We start from the raw sequence: 14,432 nt of genomic DNA, 5'->3' as shown, positions 1-14,432 counted from the left end.
GGTGTCCCCGCAGGCGCCCCAAGTCCTCGTTCCTGTGGCTGACATCTCCGCTGAGCCTCGTCCGTCACGGCATCCGCTGGCGCTACCTGCTGTGGGTCGGCCTGGGGCTGGCAGCGCTCCTGCTGCTCCTGCTGCTCCATTCCTTCTTCCCGGTCAGCACCGCCCCACAAACACCCCGCTGGCACCCCTGAACGCACCCTGAGTGCCCCGTGTCCCCCTGCAGGGTACCCTCAAGGTGAAGGTGGCTGACTTGCGCCAGCCCCTGCCGGCCAAGGAGCAGCCAGGCACGAAGCCTCTCCGGACGGAGCGCTGAGGAGGAGCCGCCCGGCTCCCCGATTTCCTGGCTCTGACCCCCTGTCCCGAGCTGCTCTGGATGTCCTCGGTGCATTCTGCAGCCAGGAGGGGATTGTCCCATCTGGAACGTTGGGGGAGCTGCCCATGGATGTTCCCTCCTGAACAAAGCCGTGTCCAAGCAGCAGCGGAGCATCCTCCCCGTCTCTGGTGGATCGGGGGGACACAGACACTCTAACCCCAGCCCTGATCCCAAATTCAGCTCTAACTCCATCCCAGGTTCAGCTCCAGCTCCCAAACTCAGCCCCAATTCCTGCCCTAACCCCAACAGCATCATCAGCCCCCACCCCAGTGCCAGCCCGGTCCCCTGGGCAGGACAGGGACACCCCTGGGGACTGCGGCTGGGAGGGAGGTGGGAGCAGCGCCGGCTCCTCTGTGCCCGGTCCCGGATCGCGGTGGGATGTAGGGGGGGAGGCCCAGCCGGGTGCCCTGACCGCGGGGCCCAGCCGGGGGAAGGACAGCACCGGCCGGAGCATCCCCCGGTTCACCCAGCCCCGCCCCTCCCGGGACCCTCTTAGCCAATCACATCACTCCATCCCGCTCTAGCCCCGCCCCTCATTGTTTCCCAACAAAGCAAACCGTTCTATGCCCCGCCCCACATTATTTGCACTCTGCTCCCATTGGCTGCGAGCAAGGGGGCGGAGCTAAACCTGCCTATATAAAGAGGGAGCGGGTGCCTGGGGCCTCAGTTCGGGTCCAGCGGCGGCAGCGGAGCGGAGCAGGCAGAGGAGAGCGGGACCAGCAGCCCCGGCACGGGCTGAGCCCTCGGAACCAGCAGCCCCGGAGCCCCAGCCCTGGCACCGGCCGGACCCTCGGAACCAGCAGCCCCAGAGCCCCAGCCCTGGCACCGGCCGGACCCTCGGAACCAGCAGCCCCAGAGCCCCTGCCCTGGCACCGGCCGAGCCCTCAGAACCAGCAGGCCCAGAGCCCCTGCCCTAGCACCGGCTGAGCCCTCAGAACCTGCAGGCCCAGAGCCCTAGCCCTGGCACCGGCCGGACCCTTGGTGTCACCAGCCTGGAGCCCCAGCCCTGGCACCGGCCGGGCCCTCAGAACCAGCAGGCCCAGAGCCCCAGCCCTGGCACCGGCCGGGCCCTTGGCGTCGCCAGCCCGGAGCCCCAGCCCTGGCACCGACCGGGCCCTCGGAACCTTCAGCCCCAGAGCCCCAGCCCTGGCACCGGCCGGGCCCTCAGAACCAGCAGGCCCAGAGCCCCAGCCCTAGCACCGGCCGGGCCCTTGGCGTCGGAACCAGCCCAGAGCCCCAGCCCTGGCACCGACCGGACCCTTGGCGTCGCCAGCTGGAGCCCCAGCACGGGGCGGTCGTGACGGGGAGGCTGGGAGGGACGGGGATGCGCCGCTCTCGCCGTCCTTGCGCCTTTTCTCATTGTCACCTTCTCGGTACCGGCCCCTCCGAACGGGAGCGGGACCGGCACCACCCCCGGCTCAGCAAAGGTGAGGGCCGAGAACCGCCGGGGCACCGAGGGACCACGCCGGGCTCCCAGATCGGAGCTCGGCCACCGCCCCGGCCTGCCCAATGTAAGGGGATGGAGAACACGGCAGCCCCCCCAAACTGGGGGGGTCAGACAGCAACCCCAGCTCAGCAAAGGTAAGGACAGACAACCCGGGGCACCGGGGGACCACACCGGGCCCCCCAAACCGGAGGGGTCTGGCCACTGCCCCGGCCTGCCAAAGGTAAGGGACAAAATAAAATTGGCAAAAATCACATTACGTGCTGTGGGTGTTCTCTGATGGCTCCATGCGCCACTCACCACCTGCACAAATCACAGAGCGCCCCAGAAGTGGGGCTGGGACCCCCAAGAGTGGGCCTGGGACCACCAGAAATGGGGCTGCAACCACCAAAGACCCAACCCCATAAACCCAAGCACCCCAAAAATGGGCTTGGGATCCCCAAAGACCTCTCCCTGTGGGCCTGGGACCCTCAGAGACCCCTCCCCATAAACCCAAGCACCCCAAAAATGGGCTTGAGATCCCCAGAGGCCTCTCCCTGTGGGCCTGGGACCTTCAGAGACCCCTCCCCATAAACCCAAGCACCTCAGAAATGGGGCTGGGACCCCCAGAGACCCCTCCCTGTGGGCCTGGGACCACCAGAAATGGGAGAGGGACCCCAGAGACCCCTCCTCATAAACCCAAGCTCCCCTGAAATGGGGCTGGGACCCCCAGAGACCCTTCCCATGGGGCTGAGGGACCCCTTGGTCCCATGAGGTTCCGTTCTCACGACGCTGCCCTGGGTGTCACCAGGTGTGGAACGCCTGCCATGTCACAATAGAGCCTCGGTTCCATCATTCCTGGTGCTGTGACGTCATGGAATTCATGGAGTCTGTCATTGTCCCGGTGTCAGAGAAAATTGAAATGAAAATTGGACTTAATGGCATGAGTTATCCTCCTTTAGGATTCCAATAATCCCAATTTCCAAGAATCCAATTTCCACTGGGAAGAAATGAAGAGATGAAAGTGAAAAAATAACGGTCTTTTATTAATAAGCAGGGAGGAAACAGGTAGAAAAAAGAAGTAAAGAATTTAATGGAATTCTGTGGAATTCGTGGAATCTGTCATCATCCGGGTGTCAGAGAAATTTAAAAATTGAATTTAATGTTCTGGAATCCTCCTTTAGGATTCCAGTTATCCCAGTTTCCAATAAACCAGTTCCAGTTTCCAATAATTCCAATTTCCATCGGGAAGAAATGAAGATCTGAAAGTGAAAAAGATAACAATATCTTTTAATAACAAGCAGGAAATTCTCCCCAAATCCCGATTTTAGCGTGGCCCCGCCCCCATCCCGCCCTCACACCTGCCCCGGGCCACGCCCCTTTGAAAGTCTCAGCATCCCAACCAATCAGATCGCTCGGCTGCGTTTCGGTCACGCCCCCCCTCTGTTTGCTCACAATGTGGACCGTTGGTTGCTCCGCCCCCCACGCTGTGTGCTCGATTCCCATTGGCTGTCCTGTGCGGAGCCGTGGCTCAGGCTGGGTATATAAAGCGGGCGGCGGGAGTAGCAGGCTCAGTTCGGAATCGGGAGCGGAGGAGTCGCGGAGCGGAGAGGAGACAAGCGGAGAGAAGCGGAGCGGCGACCCCCGGAGCGGAGCAGAGCAGAGCGGCGACCCCCGAAGCGGAGAGAAGCGGAGGGGAGCGGAGCGGCGACCCCCGGAGAGGAGAGAAGCGGAGGGGAGCGGAGCGGCGACCCCCGGAGAGAAGCGGAGCGGTGATCCGCGGAGAGGAGAGAAGCGGAGCGGCGACCCCCGGAGCGGAGAGAAGAGGAGAGAAGAGGAGCGGCGACCCCCGGAGCGGAGCAGAGCGGAGCGGCGACCCCCGAAGCGGAGAGAAGCGGAGGGGAGCAGAGCGGCGACCCCCGGAGCGGAGAGAAGCGGAGCGGCGACCCCCGGAGCGGAGAGAAGAGGAGCGGCGACCCCCGAAGCGGAGAGAAGAGGAGCGGCGACCCCCGGAGAGGAGAGAAGCGGAGAGAAGCGGAGCGGCGACCCCCGGAGCGGAGAGAAGAGGAGCGGCGACCCCCGGAGCGGAGAGAAGAGGAGCGGTGACCCCCGAAGCGGAGAGAAGAGGAGCGGTGACCCCCGGAGCGGAGAGAAGCGGAGCGGCGACCCCCGGAGCGGAGAGAAGAGGAGCGGTGACCCCCGGAGTGGGGCAGCCGGACAGCGGAGGATCCCAGCGATGGACACTGCAGTGGCCGGAGCCTGGAGGATCCCAGCGGTGGACACTGGAACGGCCAGAGCCCCCCGGACCGGGACGGCCGGACACCAGAGGATCGCAGCGGTGGACACTGGAACGGAGACCACCCCCGCGCACATTACGGTAAGCACGAACGGAGCCGATCCGTCCCCTCCCGGTAAGGGAAGGAGGACGGAGATGTTCTGACCCCCCCCTCCCCAGGTCCTGGCCCTCCACAGCGGAGGAGCAGCAAGGGTGCGGAGACCCCACCGGGCACTCCGCTCCAGAGACCACCCGCCGCCCACATCACATCACGGTAAGCACGAACGGAGAGGATGCGGCCCCCTCCCGGTAACGGGAAGCGGCCGGAGATAACCTGACTCCCTCTTATCTCCTCAGTGGGTGCAGACAGTCCCGGGAACCGGAGAGCAGCGGGGCTGCGGAGACCCCCACCCCCTTCCCCCCTTCCCCCCTTCATTAAATGAAAAACGAACTGAAACGAGCCGGCCCCTCCGGTGGTGGGGGAGGACGGAGATGATCTGAACCCCCCCGTTCATCCCCGCACGGGACCGGGGTGGAGCCGAATCCCGAACCGGGCCCTCCTTAACGGAGGACAACCGAGACCAACCGGGCCCTTAACAGAGGAGAACCGGGACCAGCCTGTCCCACCTGAGTGAGATGAGGAAAGCTGAGACCCCTGGTGCCCCGAAATGGAGACCCCAAAAGAGGCGGCCAGAGACCCCCACCCCCGTGAATGGCGGGAGGACGGAGACCCCCCTGGTGTCCATCAAGGGTGAGAAGGTTGGAGACCCCCCCGAGCATCCTGCAGGGTGAGAGGGGCAGGGGAGCATCCCCAGAGCCCCTCCAGGCCCCTCCTGGGCCCAGAGAGAGCCCCTGAGCATCCCCCAGGCTCCGGGCAATGGAAATCAGAATTTACAGAAACCCAATTTTACAACACATGGGGGAAAAAATCCAATTTTGCAAAAATCAAATTTTACAACTCGTGGGAAGCTTTGGGTGATATTGACTCCCCCAAGGAGTCACTTGAGGTGAAAACACGAACAAATCACAAAGCCCCAGCCCCCACCCCGGGGCTGTGCCCATCCTTGTCACACCTGGGGGCTGCTGGGGGTCCCCACCCCTGAACTGGGGGACCATTGGAACCCCCCTAATTAAGGGAGGGGACAGAAATGAAAAGTGAATTTAGGGAGAGGGGATGGACCTGGAGTGTCTGGGGGCACCAGGCAAAGGAAAATGGGCAGAAATGAATTCTAACAGCTTGTAATTTGGCTGATAATTTGATTTATAATTTGGCTAATTGATTATTTGGCTGATTGATTGATTATTTGGCTGATAATTTAGCTGCTATTTGGTCTCCCAAGTAGCACTTGAGATAAAAATGCAAACAAATCCCAATCCCCTGGGCTTGGGAGCACAGGGCAGCCAGAGATTCCATCCCTGTCGCACCCAGGGGCTTTCCAAGTGATTAATTATTCAATTATTTAATTGTTCTGCGGGTTTAGAGGCACAGGGCCCCCCCAGTCCCTCTCAGTGCCCCCAGTGTGACACGGATGGAGACCCCTCGAGTGTCCCCTGGGCTCTGAAATAAATAAAAATCAATAAAATCTGACAGCACAAATCAGGCGTGGACTGATTATTTATTGTAACTTATTATATAATTTATTATTTTTATAACATTCATATTTTATACTAACTATATTATTAAACATTATATATGTTATTTATATTAATTCATAGTCCTTATATAGAAATGCGAACATTATGGATTTTTTTAATAGGTAATAATAATTAATAATAAAAATAAGGTCCGGTTTAGAGGTGGGCTTTGGTTTAGGGCTGTGGGTTTAGGAAGGGGCTGCAGTTGGGTGTGAGGTCGGGGTTAACCCTAAGCCAGCCCTACTTTTGGGGTCCCAGGCCCATGGGGAGGGTCCCTGGGGGTCTCAGCCCCACTTCTGATCTGCCTGGGCTCATTTTTTGGGGTCCCACTCCCACTTTTGGGGTTCCCGCGCTCATTTCTTGCCCCGCCCCCGAGTGGGCGTGGCAGTGCGGCAACGCCCAATACAGGGCCACGCCCCTTTCGCGAGATTCCCGTCGTTTCCCGCAGCTCTCGCGAGAGTTGGCGGCGCGGGCGGGGCTCCCTCAGAGCAGCCCGGCTCGGCCTGGCCGCGCTCCCCTCAGCCCTCCCCGCTCCCTCAATCTCCTGCTCCCCTCAGCCCTCCCCGCTCCCTCAATCTCCTGCTCCCCTCAGCCCTCCCCGCTCCCTCCATCTCCTGCTCCCCTCAGCCCTCCCCGCTCCCTCCATCTCCTGCTCCCCTCAGCCGTCCCCGATCCCTCATTCTCATGCTCCCCTCAGCCCTCCCCGCTCCTTCCATCTCCTGCTCCCCTCAGCCCTCCCCGTTCCCTCAATCTCCTGCTCCACTCAGCCCTCCCCGCTCCCTCCATCTCCTGCTCCCCTCAGCCCTCCCCGCTCCCTCAATCTCCTGCTCCCCTCAGCCCTCCCCGCTCCCTCCATCTCCTGCTCCCCTCAGCCCTCCCCGCTCCCTCAATCTCCTGCTCCCCTCAGCCCTCCCCACTCCCTCAGTCCTCTCCCTAATTCCTTCCCGTTCCCTCAGCCCTGTGTGCTCCCCTCAGTCCTTTCCCTCAGCTCTCCCCACTCCCCTCAGCCCTTCCTGCTGGGGAATAAAGCCCTGTGCAAGGACCCTTCTGAGAACGTGGGGTCCAAAACCCTCCTGCAAGGGCCCTTCTGGGCTCCAAGGCGAATAATAATAATAACAACCATCCCCAGGATTGAGCACACGGCACAGGGTGGGTTCACAGCCAGGGGGGCAGCCCTGGGCCCCTCCTGGAGCTCTTTATTGGGGCCGGGGCAGGCTCAGCCCTTGGGGGCCGAGGTAAAGATGCGCAGGCCGTGCATGTGCTTGATCTCCTCGCTCAGCGCCTACGGGGCAAGCGCAGCTCAGGGCCGGCTCTGGCCTTGGAGCGGCCTCAGCCGGCAACCACAGCCAGGGGTGCAGCCACAGCCCCACAGCCAGGGCTGCTGCAGCCTCAGCCCCTCTGTCCCATTCCCTCTCCTCCACTCCCTTTCCCATTCCCTCCCTCTCATTCCCTCTCCCCGTTCCCTCTTTCCCATCCCCTCTCCCCATCCCCTCTTCCCGATTCCAGCTGTTCCCTTTCCCTCTCTCCCATTCCCTCTCCCCCTGCCCCACACCTGGGTCACCATCCTGTGCTGCTGCACCGGGCGCTTCTCCCGGAACTCCTCCGACTCCACGTGGATCTCGTACATGTCACCACAGCCTCCTGGGAACCCGGGCCAATTAACATCAATTAACGTCAAATAAAATCAAAGTCAAGGCTTGAGCACCCTCACACTCCTGCCTTGTCGGGGGGTCCCCGCAGCCCGGGGGGGCTGGAGACTGACCGGGTTTAAAAAAAAACTGGGTTTGGGGCAACCAAGGGTGGGTTTAGGCCCAGCAGGAGCGGGTCCCTACCTGAGATGTCCACCACCTTGATGGCCGAGGCCCGCGGGAACTTCTCCCGCAGCAGCCGCGCCAGGCGCGACTCCCCGTCGGTACCGGAGGCCAAACCCCGCCAGGAGCGGCAGCGCAGGAACAGCTGGGGGGAAACGGCCCTGAGAGCCCCGGGGGGACCCCAAAAACAGCCCCGGGAACGGGGGGAGCGGAGGGGAAAGGGAAATAGAAGCTGCCGGCACCGGAGAGGGGCACAAGAAGCTGCGGAACCCCGGGAGATGCGGGCGAACCGGGAGAAGGAGGGGTGGGAACGGGAGCTGCCATCACCGGAGGATCGGGCGGTGGGAACGGGGCCTGCGGAGGGGCGGGGGGGGGGGTTACCTGTGCCGGGGGGACATTGCGAGGAGCGGAAGCACCGGGAGTGGTACAAGGAACGGGGGAACACCGGGACACGGTGGGGAACGGGGCCCGGGGACGGACACCGGGAGGGAGCACGGGCCGCGGTTACCGGCACCGGGGGGACACAGGGGGAAAACGGGCCGGGAGGGCAGCGCGAGCAGGGGGAGGGACACGGGGACAAGGACAGAGGGACAGAGGGATAGGGGACTGACGGACACTTACCGGGCCCCGGCTCAGCCCCGCCGCCGCCATCCCGGGGGCGCGCCGGGGTCACCTCCGGCTCAGCCAATCAGAGAACGCCCGTGACAAAAGGGGCGGGGTCAGCGCTCCGCCGCCACGAGCGCCCCCTGGTGGCTCGGAGGACCAGGAGAGGCCCCCGACGCCCCCCAAAGGGTCCCCACCAAGGGTCCCCTCCTCACCCCAAAAAGGGTCCCCCCCCGACCCCATTAAAAGCCCCCTCATGACCCTATAAAGGGTCCCCTCCTGACCCCACAACAGTCCCATCCTCCCCCCACTCCAATCCCATATCCAGGGTCCCATCCTGACCCCCAAAAGGATCCCAAAAGGATCCCATCCCCCCTCTCATCCCAAAGATGGAGCCCCCATCCTGATCTCCCCCCCAAAGGACCCCCAATTCCCATACCCAGAATCCCATCCAGACCCCCCAGTCCCAAAACCCCAACCCCCAAAACCCCAAAAACCCCAACCCCCGAAACCCCAAAAATCCCAATCCCAAACCCCCCATCCTGCCTCCAATCCTAAAAACCCCAGCTCCAAAAACCCCAACCCCAAACCCCAATCCTGTCCCAAATTCCCACTCCCAGACTCCCCCAACCCCCAAAACCCCACAAACCCCGATCCCAAAACCCCAATCCCACAGGAATTGCAGCCGAGCCTGGTGTTGAGTGCAAAAAATAAATATAAAATTTATTAAAACACCCACAATATTTTAAAGGTATCGGGAATAATAACACAGCCCAACTCAGAATAAAATACAAATTAAAAATAAACAACAACAGAACAAAAAAACCCCAAAAAAACAAAACCAAAACCGGAGGGGAGGATCCAAACTTGCGATTTTTAGGAATCCTAAAAAATAAATTTATTGAAACATTGGGGGAAAGAAAAGGAGGGAAAAGGGGGAAAAACAACACAGAGAGAAAGGGAAAATGATACAAAATAAAATTATCGGCATCGATTTCCTGTCCTAGGAGTATCTACAGTTTAATTACATGTTAATTAATTCATTAATTAATTAATCCTATTGCCTTGAGACGTGGGAAAAAATTCTACCGCTCCTTGATCCGCCCCGAAACTTCATTTCAAGTAACCCCAGACCGAGCCCAGCCAGGAACCCCAAAGGGTTTGGGACCCCCCGGTGCCTCCCCTGCAGCTGCCGCCGTCCCCAGAACACCCCAAAAAGCACCAGAACACCCCCAAAAAACCCCAAAAGAAATCCCAAAATAAATCCCAAATAACGCCGGAACAGCCTCAAATAAATCCCAAAAAGCGACGGAATACCTCCCAAAAAATCCCAAAAGAAATCCCAAAAAGCACCAGAACACCCCAAAAAACCCCAAAAGAAATCCCAAAATAAATCCCAAAAAGCGCCAGAACACCCCCCCAAAAAAAAAAAATCTCCAAAAAAACCCCCCAAATAACCAAATAACGCTGGAACAGTCCCAAAAAGTCCCAAAATAAATCACAAAAAAAAAATCCCAAACCATGCCGGAATATCCCAAGAAAAATCCTCCCAAAAAACCCAAAATAAATCCCAAATAACACCAGAATACCCACCAAACAAATCCCAAAATAAATCCCAAACAATGCCGGAAGACGCCAAAAAAAATCTCCCCAAAAATCCCAAAATGTGCCAGAATACACCCTAAAAATCCCCAAAAAACCCCACTGGAACACTCCCAAAAATATCCCCAAAAACCGCTGGAATACCCCTGAAAAAAATCCCCAAATAAATCTCCAAAAAGCACTGGAATACCCCAGAAAAAATCCCCAAATAAATCCCAAATAACGCCGGAACACCCCAGAAAAAATCTGAAAAGAAATCCCAAAAAACCACTGGAACACCCCAGGAAAAAAATCCCCAAAAAATCCCCAAAAATTCCCAAAAAGCGCCGGAAGAGCCGCCCCGCCTCCGGCCGAATTCCTGGATCCCAGAAGAAACAACACTTGGGTTGTAAATTTGGAATTGCCATGGTGCAAAAAAATAAAATAAAAATTAAAATAAAATAAAGTAAAATAAAAAATAAAATAAAAAATAAAATAAAATAAAATAAAATAAAATAAAATAAAATAAAATTTCCAAATCAAATTAAATCAAGTCAAATCAAGCAAAAAAAAAAATAGAATTTCCAAAATAAAATAAGACAAAATAAAATAGAATAGAATTAAAAAAAAAGAATATCAAAATAAAATAAAATAAAATAAAATAAAATAAAATAAAATAAAATAAAATAAAATAACAGTTCCAGAACAAAAAATCCCACTGACCCAAAACCCCTCCTCGCTCCCGGAACCCAAATGAGGAAATTGCGGCGGGGTCGAAAATCCCTGAAGGAGGCGCAGAAATGGGGAAAACCCGGGTGGGAAAGGGAAAAGGGAAAAGGATGGAAAATGGAGAGGACCCCTGATCCCAGAAATTCAGGAGAGGATCCCAGAAATGTGGGAGAGGATCTCGGAAATGTGGGAGAGGATCTCGGAAATGCGGGAGAGGATCCCTGATCCCGGACAAGCTGCACCCGGGGCTGGGGGCTGAGGTATCTGCTGGGGGGCACGGGGGAAAAGTAGCACCAAGAAACCCCAAAAAAAGGAAAATCAACCCAAAAAAAGGGGAAGGGGAAAAGAAAGAGGCGGGAGGAGCGGGGGGAGGCAGGAGGGGATGAGAGCGAGGAGCTGCGGGAGCCTGGACAGGGCTGGACACGGTGCTGGACACAGGATGGACACGGGATGGACACGGTGCTGGAGATGGGATGGACATGAGATGGACATGAGATGGACACGGGATGGACACGGGATGGACACGGGATGGATGTGGTGCTGGCACAGTGCTCAGCACCAGGAGCACAGGGTTGGCCAGGTGGTGCCTTGGGGGTGCCCGGTGCCCGAGCATCACCAAACTGTGTGCCATGCCCATGCAGGGTGGGCAACCATCATGTCCCTGCTCTGTGCCCAACCACCATGTCAATGCTCTGGGCAGCCACCGTGTCCATGCTCACTCCATGCCCAACCACCGTGTCCACGTCCCGTGCCCAAGCACCATGTCCATGCTCAGGGCAGCCACCATGTCTGTGCTCCATGCCCGTGCAGGGTGGGCAACCACCGTGTCCATGCTCTGGGCAACCACCGTGTCCATGCTCTGGGCAACCACCCTGTCCATGCTCCATGCCCAACCACCGTGTCCCTGCTCTGGGCAAACACCGTGTCCATGCTCTGTGCCCAACCACCATGTCCATGCTCCATGTCCAAGCCCCTTGGCCGAGCGCTGTGTCCACACAGCCCAGCTCAGCACCATGCCCACACATGTGGCTGAGCACCGTGTCTGGGGTGTGTGGCCAAGTGCCGTGTCCACTCCTGAGCACCACCATAAGCACCATGTCCACAACACGTGGTCAAATCACATCGTGGCCGAGCCCCACGGCAGAGCACGGGTCCAGGAGCCATGGCCAAGCACCGAGTCCAAGCACCAGGTCCAAGCACCAAGCAGAGCACCCGTGTCCATGTGCCACGTCTGAGCACCGTGTCCACCATCATGTCCAAGCACCACGCCCACAGTGCATGGCCGAGCACCAAAGTCCACTCACCATGTCCAAGCACCATCTGCAAGCACCAGTGCCCAAGCACCGTGTCCACTCAGCATGTCCGAGCACCAGTGTCCAAAAACCAATGTCCGAGCACCATGTCCAAGCACCAGGTCCATGCACCATGTCCACACATGTCTGAGCACCATGTCCGAGCACCAGGTCCATGCACCATGTCCACACATGTCTGAGCACCATGTCCGAGCACCACGTCCACAGTGGCATGGCTGAGCACCGTGCCCGAGCACCATGTCCATGCACCATGTCCGAGCACTGCAGTCAAGCACTGTCCACACATCATGTCCATACACCACGGCTGAGCACCATGTCCATGGCGCATGGCTGAGCACCGTGCCCAAGCACTATGTCCATGCACCATGTCCGAGAACCATGTCCAAGCACTGGGGTCAAGCACCATGTCCACACACGATGTCCGAGCACCACAGCAGAGCACCGTGCCCGAGCACCGTGTCCATGCACCAAGTCCAAGCACCAAACACAGCACCATGTCCACACACCACGTCCGAGCACCATGTCCATGATGCGTGTCCAAGCACCACGGTCAAGCACCATGTCTGAGCATCATGTCCAAGCACCACGTCCATCATGTGTGGCCAAGCACCATGTCTGAGCACCACGTCCGAGCACCACATTCACCACGAGTGGCCAAGCACGGGGACCAAGCACCACGTCCACGCACCACGTCTGAGCACCACACTGAGCACCATGTCCGAGCACCGTGTCCACAAGGAGTGGCCAAGCACCGTTCCTGAGCACCATGTCCATGACCACGCTATGTCCATGACTTGTGGCCGAGCACCACGACCCAGCACCATGTCCATGACCACGCTATGTCCATGACCTGTGGCTGAGCATTGAGCCTGAGCACCGAGTCCGAGCACCGCGTCTGCGCTGTGTGACCGAGCACCGTGTCCGAGCACTTATGTCCACGCGCCGTGTCCGAGCAGCCTGACCAAGCACTGTGGCCGAGCACCACGACCACACACCTGGCCCACCATGACCACACACCTGGCCGAGCACCCTGTCCAAGCACCATGACCACAAACGTGTCCAGGCACTACGGCCAAGCACCATGACCACACACCTGGCCAAGCACCGTGACCACTCACCTGGCCAAGCACCGTGACCACTCACCTGGCCGAGCACCCTGTCCGAGCACTGTGGACACCTGGCTGAGCCCTGCACCTGGACATCACCTCCAGCACCTCATCCTGGGACCACACCCGCCCCGGACCCGCAGGGAACGGCTCCACCACGACCCCGGCTGGCGGCACGCCTCGGACGCGGCGCCTCTTTCAGTTTGCATAAACCCAACCGGCTCCCGGCACGCCTCGAGCTGTCGCTCCGGAAAACTAAACTTCCTTCTCAACGACATTGCTTAAATTTTGTATTTTTTTGTTTTTTTATCTTGGTTCCTTAATTTGATATATACATTAGTAGCACCTCAGCGAGATGGAATCAGGCAGAAGCGTGATACAGTTTGTTAAAACACCATAGCACCGTTTGTATTACAAGATTTCATTTAATAAAAATATGCCTTATAGAGCCCACAAAGCGTACTCCAGTATTAAAAGGAAAAATCAGCAATTGAGGCACCTCAGGGATTCTGGTTTCCTTCTCCTTCCCATGCCTCATCCCGAGAGCATCGAGATGGAGGGGGACCCAAATTGCATCCCTCGTTTCCTGCCCGAGGCGAAGCACCGTGGCCAGAAAAACCAAAGCGGGACGGAGGAGCCGGTCGGGGCTCCCCGTGCCGAGCCCTCCCTGGGGTTTCCACCACAGCTGTTGTTCTAGCACCATTGTGGCCACGACCTGCTGCAAAACCAGGTCCCCACATCCCACTCGTTAAAAACATCCCTCCCCCCCGAGCTCCGCGACCCCCGCGGCTTCGGCACGGGCGGGACGAGCGCGGCCGCCGGGACGGGTAAAGGGAAAAGACTTTGCTTGGAAACAGCCTCTCAGCAGCAAGGGGTAAAGAGCTGTGCATAGATTTCGAGTTTGTGTAGAAGTCTGAAGCGTGCGAATTCGTAATGACTGAGAGTTGAGGTAGGTTAGACAAAGTTTATGTAGTGTAAAAACGTTGAGACTGCAGCAGTTCTCGCTCCCCGACCCGCGGCGCCGGCAGCTCCCCGCTCTCCCGGGCTGAACCTGCCGCGCTGGACCGACCCCTCCCTGCACCGAAAAACCTCTGAGGAAGCAGGACTTAGACAGGTTACACGGACCATCGCCTTCTCCCAGCGCTCCTTCTCCTCCAAGGCACCCCCGTCACGCCAGCCAGAGACCCCGGGCGACAACAACGGGGCCGGCACCCGAACCCGGCCCCGGATCGTCCCCGCTCCGCGTCCCGAACCACGGCCACACGGCGGGTCCCCAGCATCGCCCGCCGGCGTCCCTAAAATCTGACTCTTACAATCCTGATATGCTATTGGGTATTTCTAAGAAAAGCGGGAATAGCTCGTTGAGTTTCCTTGTCAAATATACGCGACTTTACAGATTACGGTTAAAAAACGAACAAAAAACAAAAAAAAACAAAAAAAAAAATCATTAATGATGAAGGACGGACAAAGCATGTTAAATATTCTGCCAGTATTTACAGTTCTCCCACGATAATCTTGTTTAAAACATACTGCTTCAAGTTGGGGGGGAGTGGGGGGAGAGGAAAGAGGGGACTTGTTTGCTT

General features: G+C 58.1%; 2 protein-coding genes across 2 annotated transcripts; one reads left to right on the top strand and one right to left on the bottom strand.

Annotated features, from left to right (window-relative positions):
* Positions 1-3,237: 3,237 nt before the first annotated feature.
* Positions 3,238-5,693, top strand: LOC127060379 (sperm acrosomal protein FSA-ACR.1-like). Its single transcript, XM_050983091.1, has 3 exons — positions 3,238-4,173; positions 4,252-4,345; positions 4,429-5,693. Exons 1-3 carry the CDS (start codon positions 3,253-3,255, stop codon positions 4,512-4,514), a joined length of 1,101 nt encoding a protein of 366 aa, XP_050839048.1. The 5' UTR covers positions 3,238-3,252; the 3' UTR covers positions 4,515-5,693.
* A 1,163-nt stretch (positions 5,694-6,856) lies between these two features.
* BOLA3 (bolA family member 3) lies at positions 6,857-8,217 on the bottom strand. Its single transcript, XM_009100210.4, has 4 exons — positions 8,139-8,217; positions 7,539-7,662; positions 7,259-7,347; positions 6,857-6,988 (listed from the first exon to the last, which is right to left on the bottom strand). The coding sequence occupies exons 1-4, from the start codon at positions 8,166-8,168 to the stop codon at positions 6,923-6,925; spliced, it is 309 nt and encodes a 102-aa protein (XP_009098458.1). The 5' UTR covers positions 8,169-8,217; the 3' UTR covers positions 6,857-6,922.
* Between the last annotated feature and the right edge of the window lie 6,215 nt (positions 8,218-14,432).

This window comes from Serinus canaria, chromosome 22 (genome assembly GCF_022539315.1).
Source record: "Serinus canaria isolate serCan28SL12 chromosome 22, serCan2020, whole genome shotgun sequence".
Classification (NCBI taxonomy): Eukaryota; Metazoa; Chordata; class Aves; order Passeriformes; family Fringillidae; genus Serinus; species Serinus canaria.
This window is presented reverse-complemented; position numbering and strand designations above follow the sequence as displayed.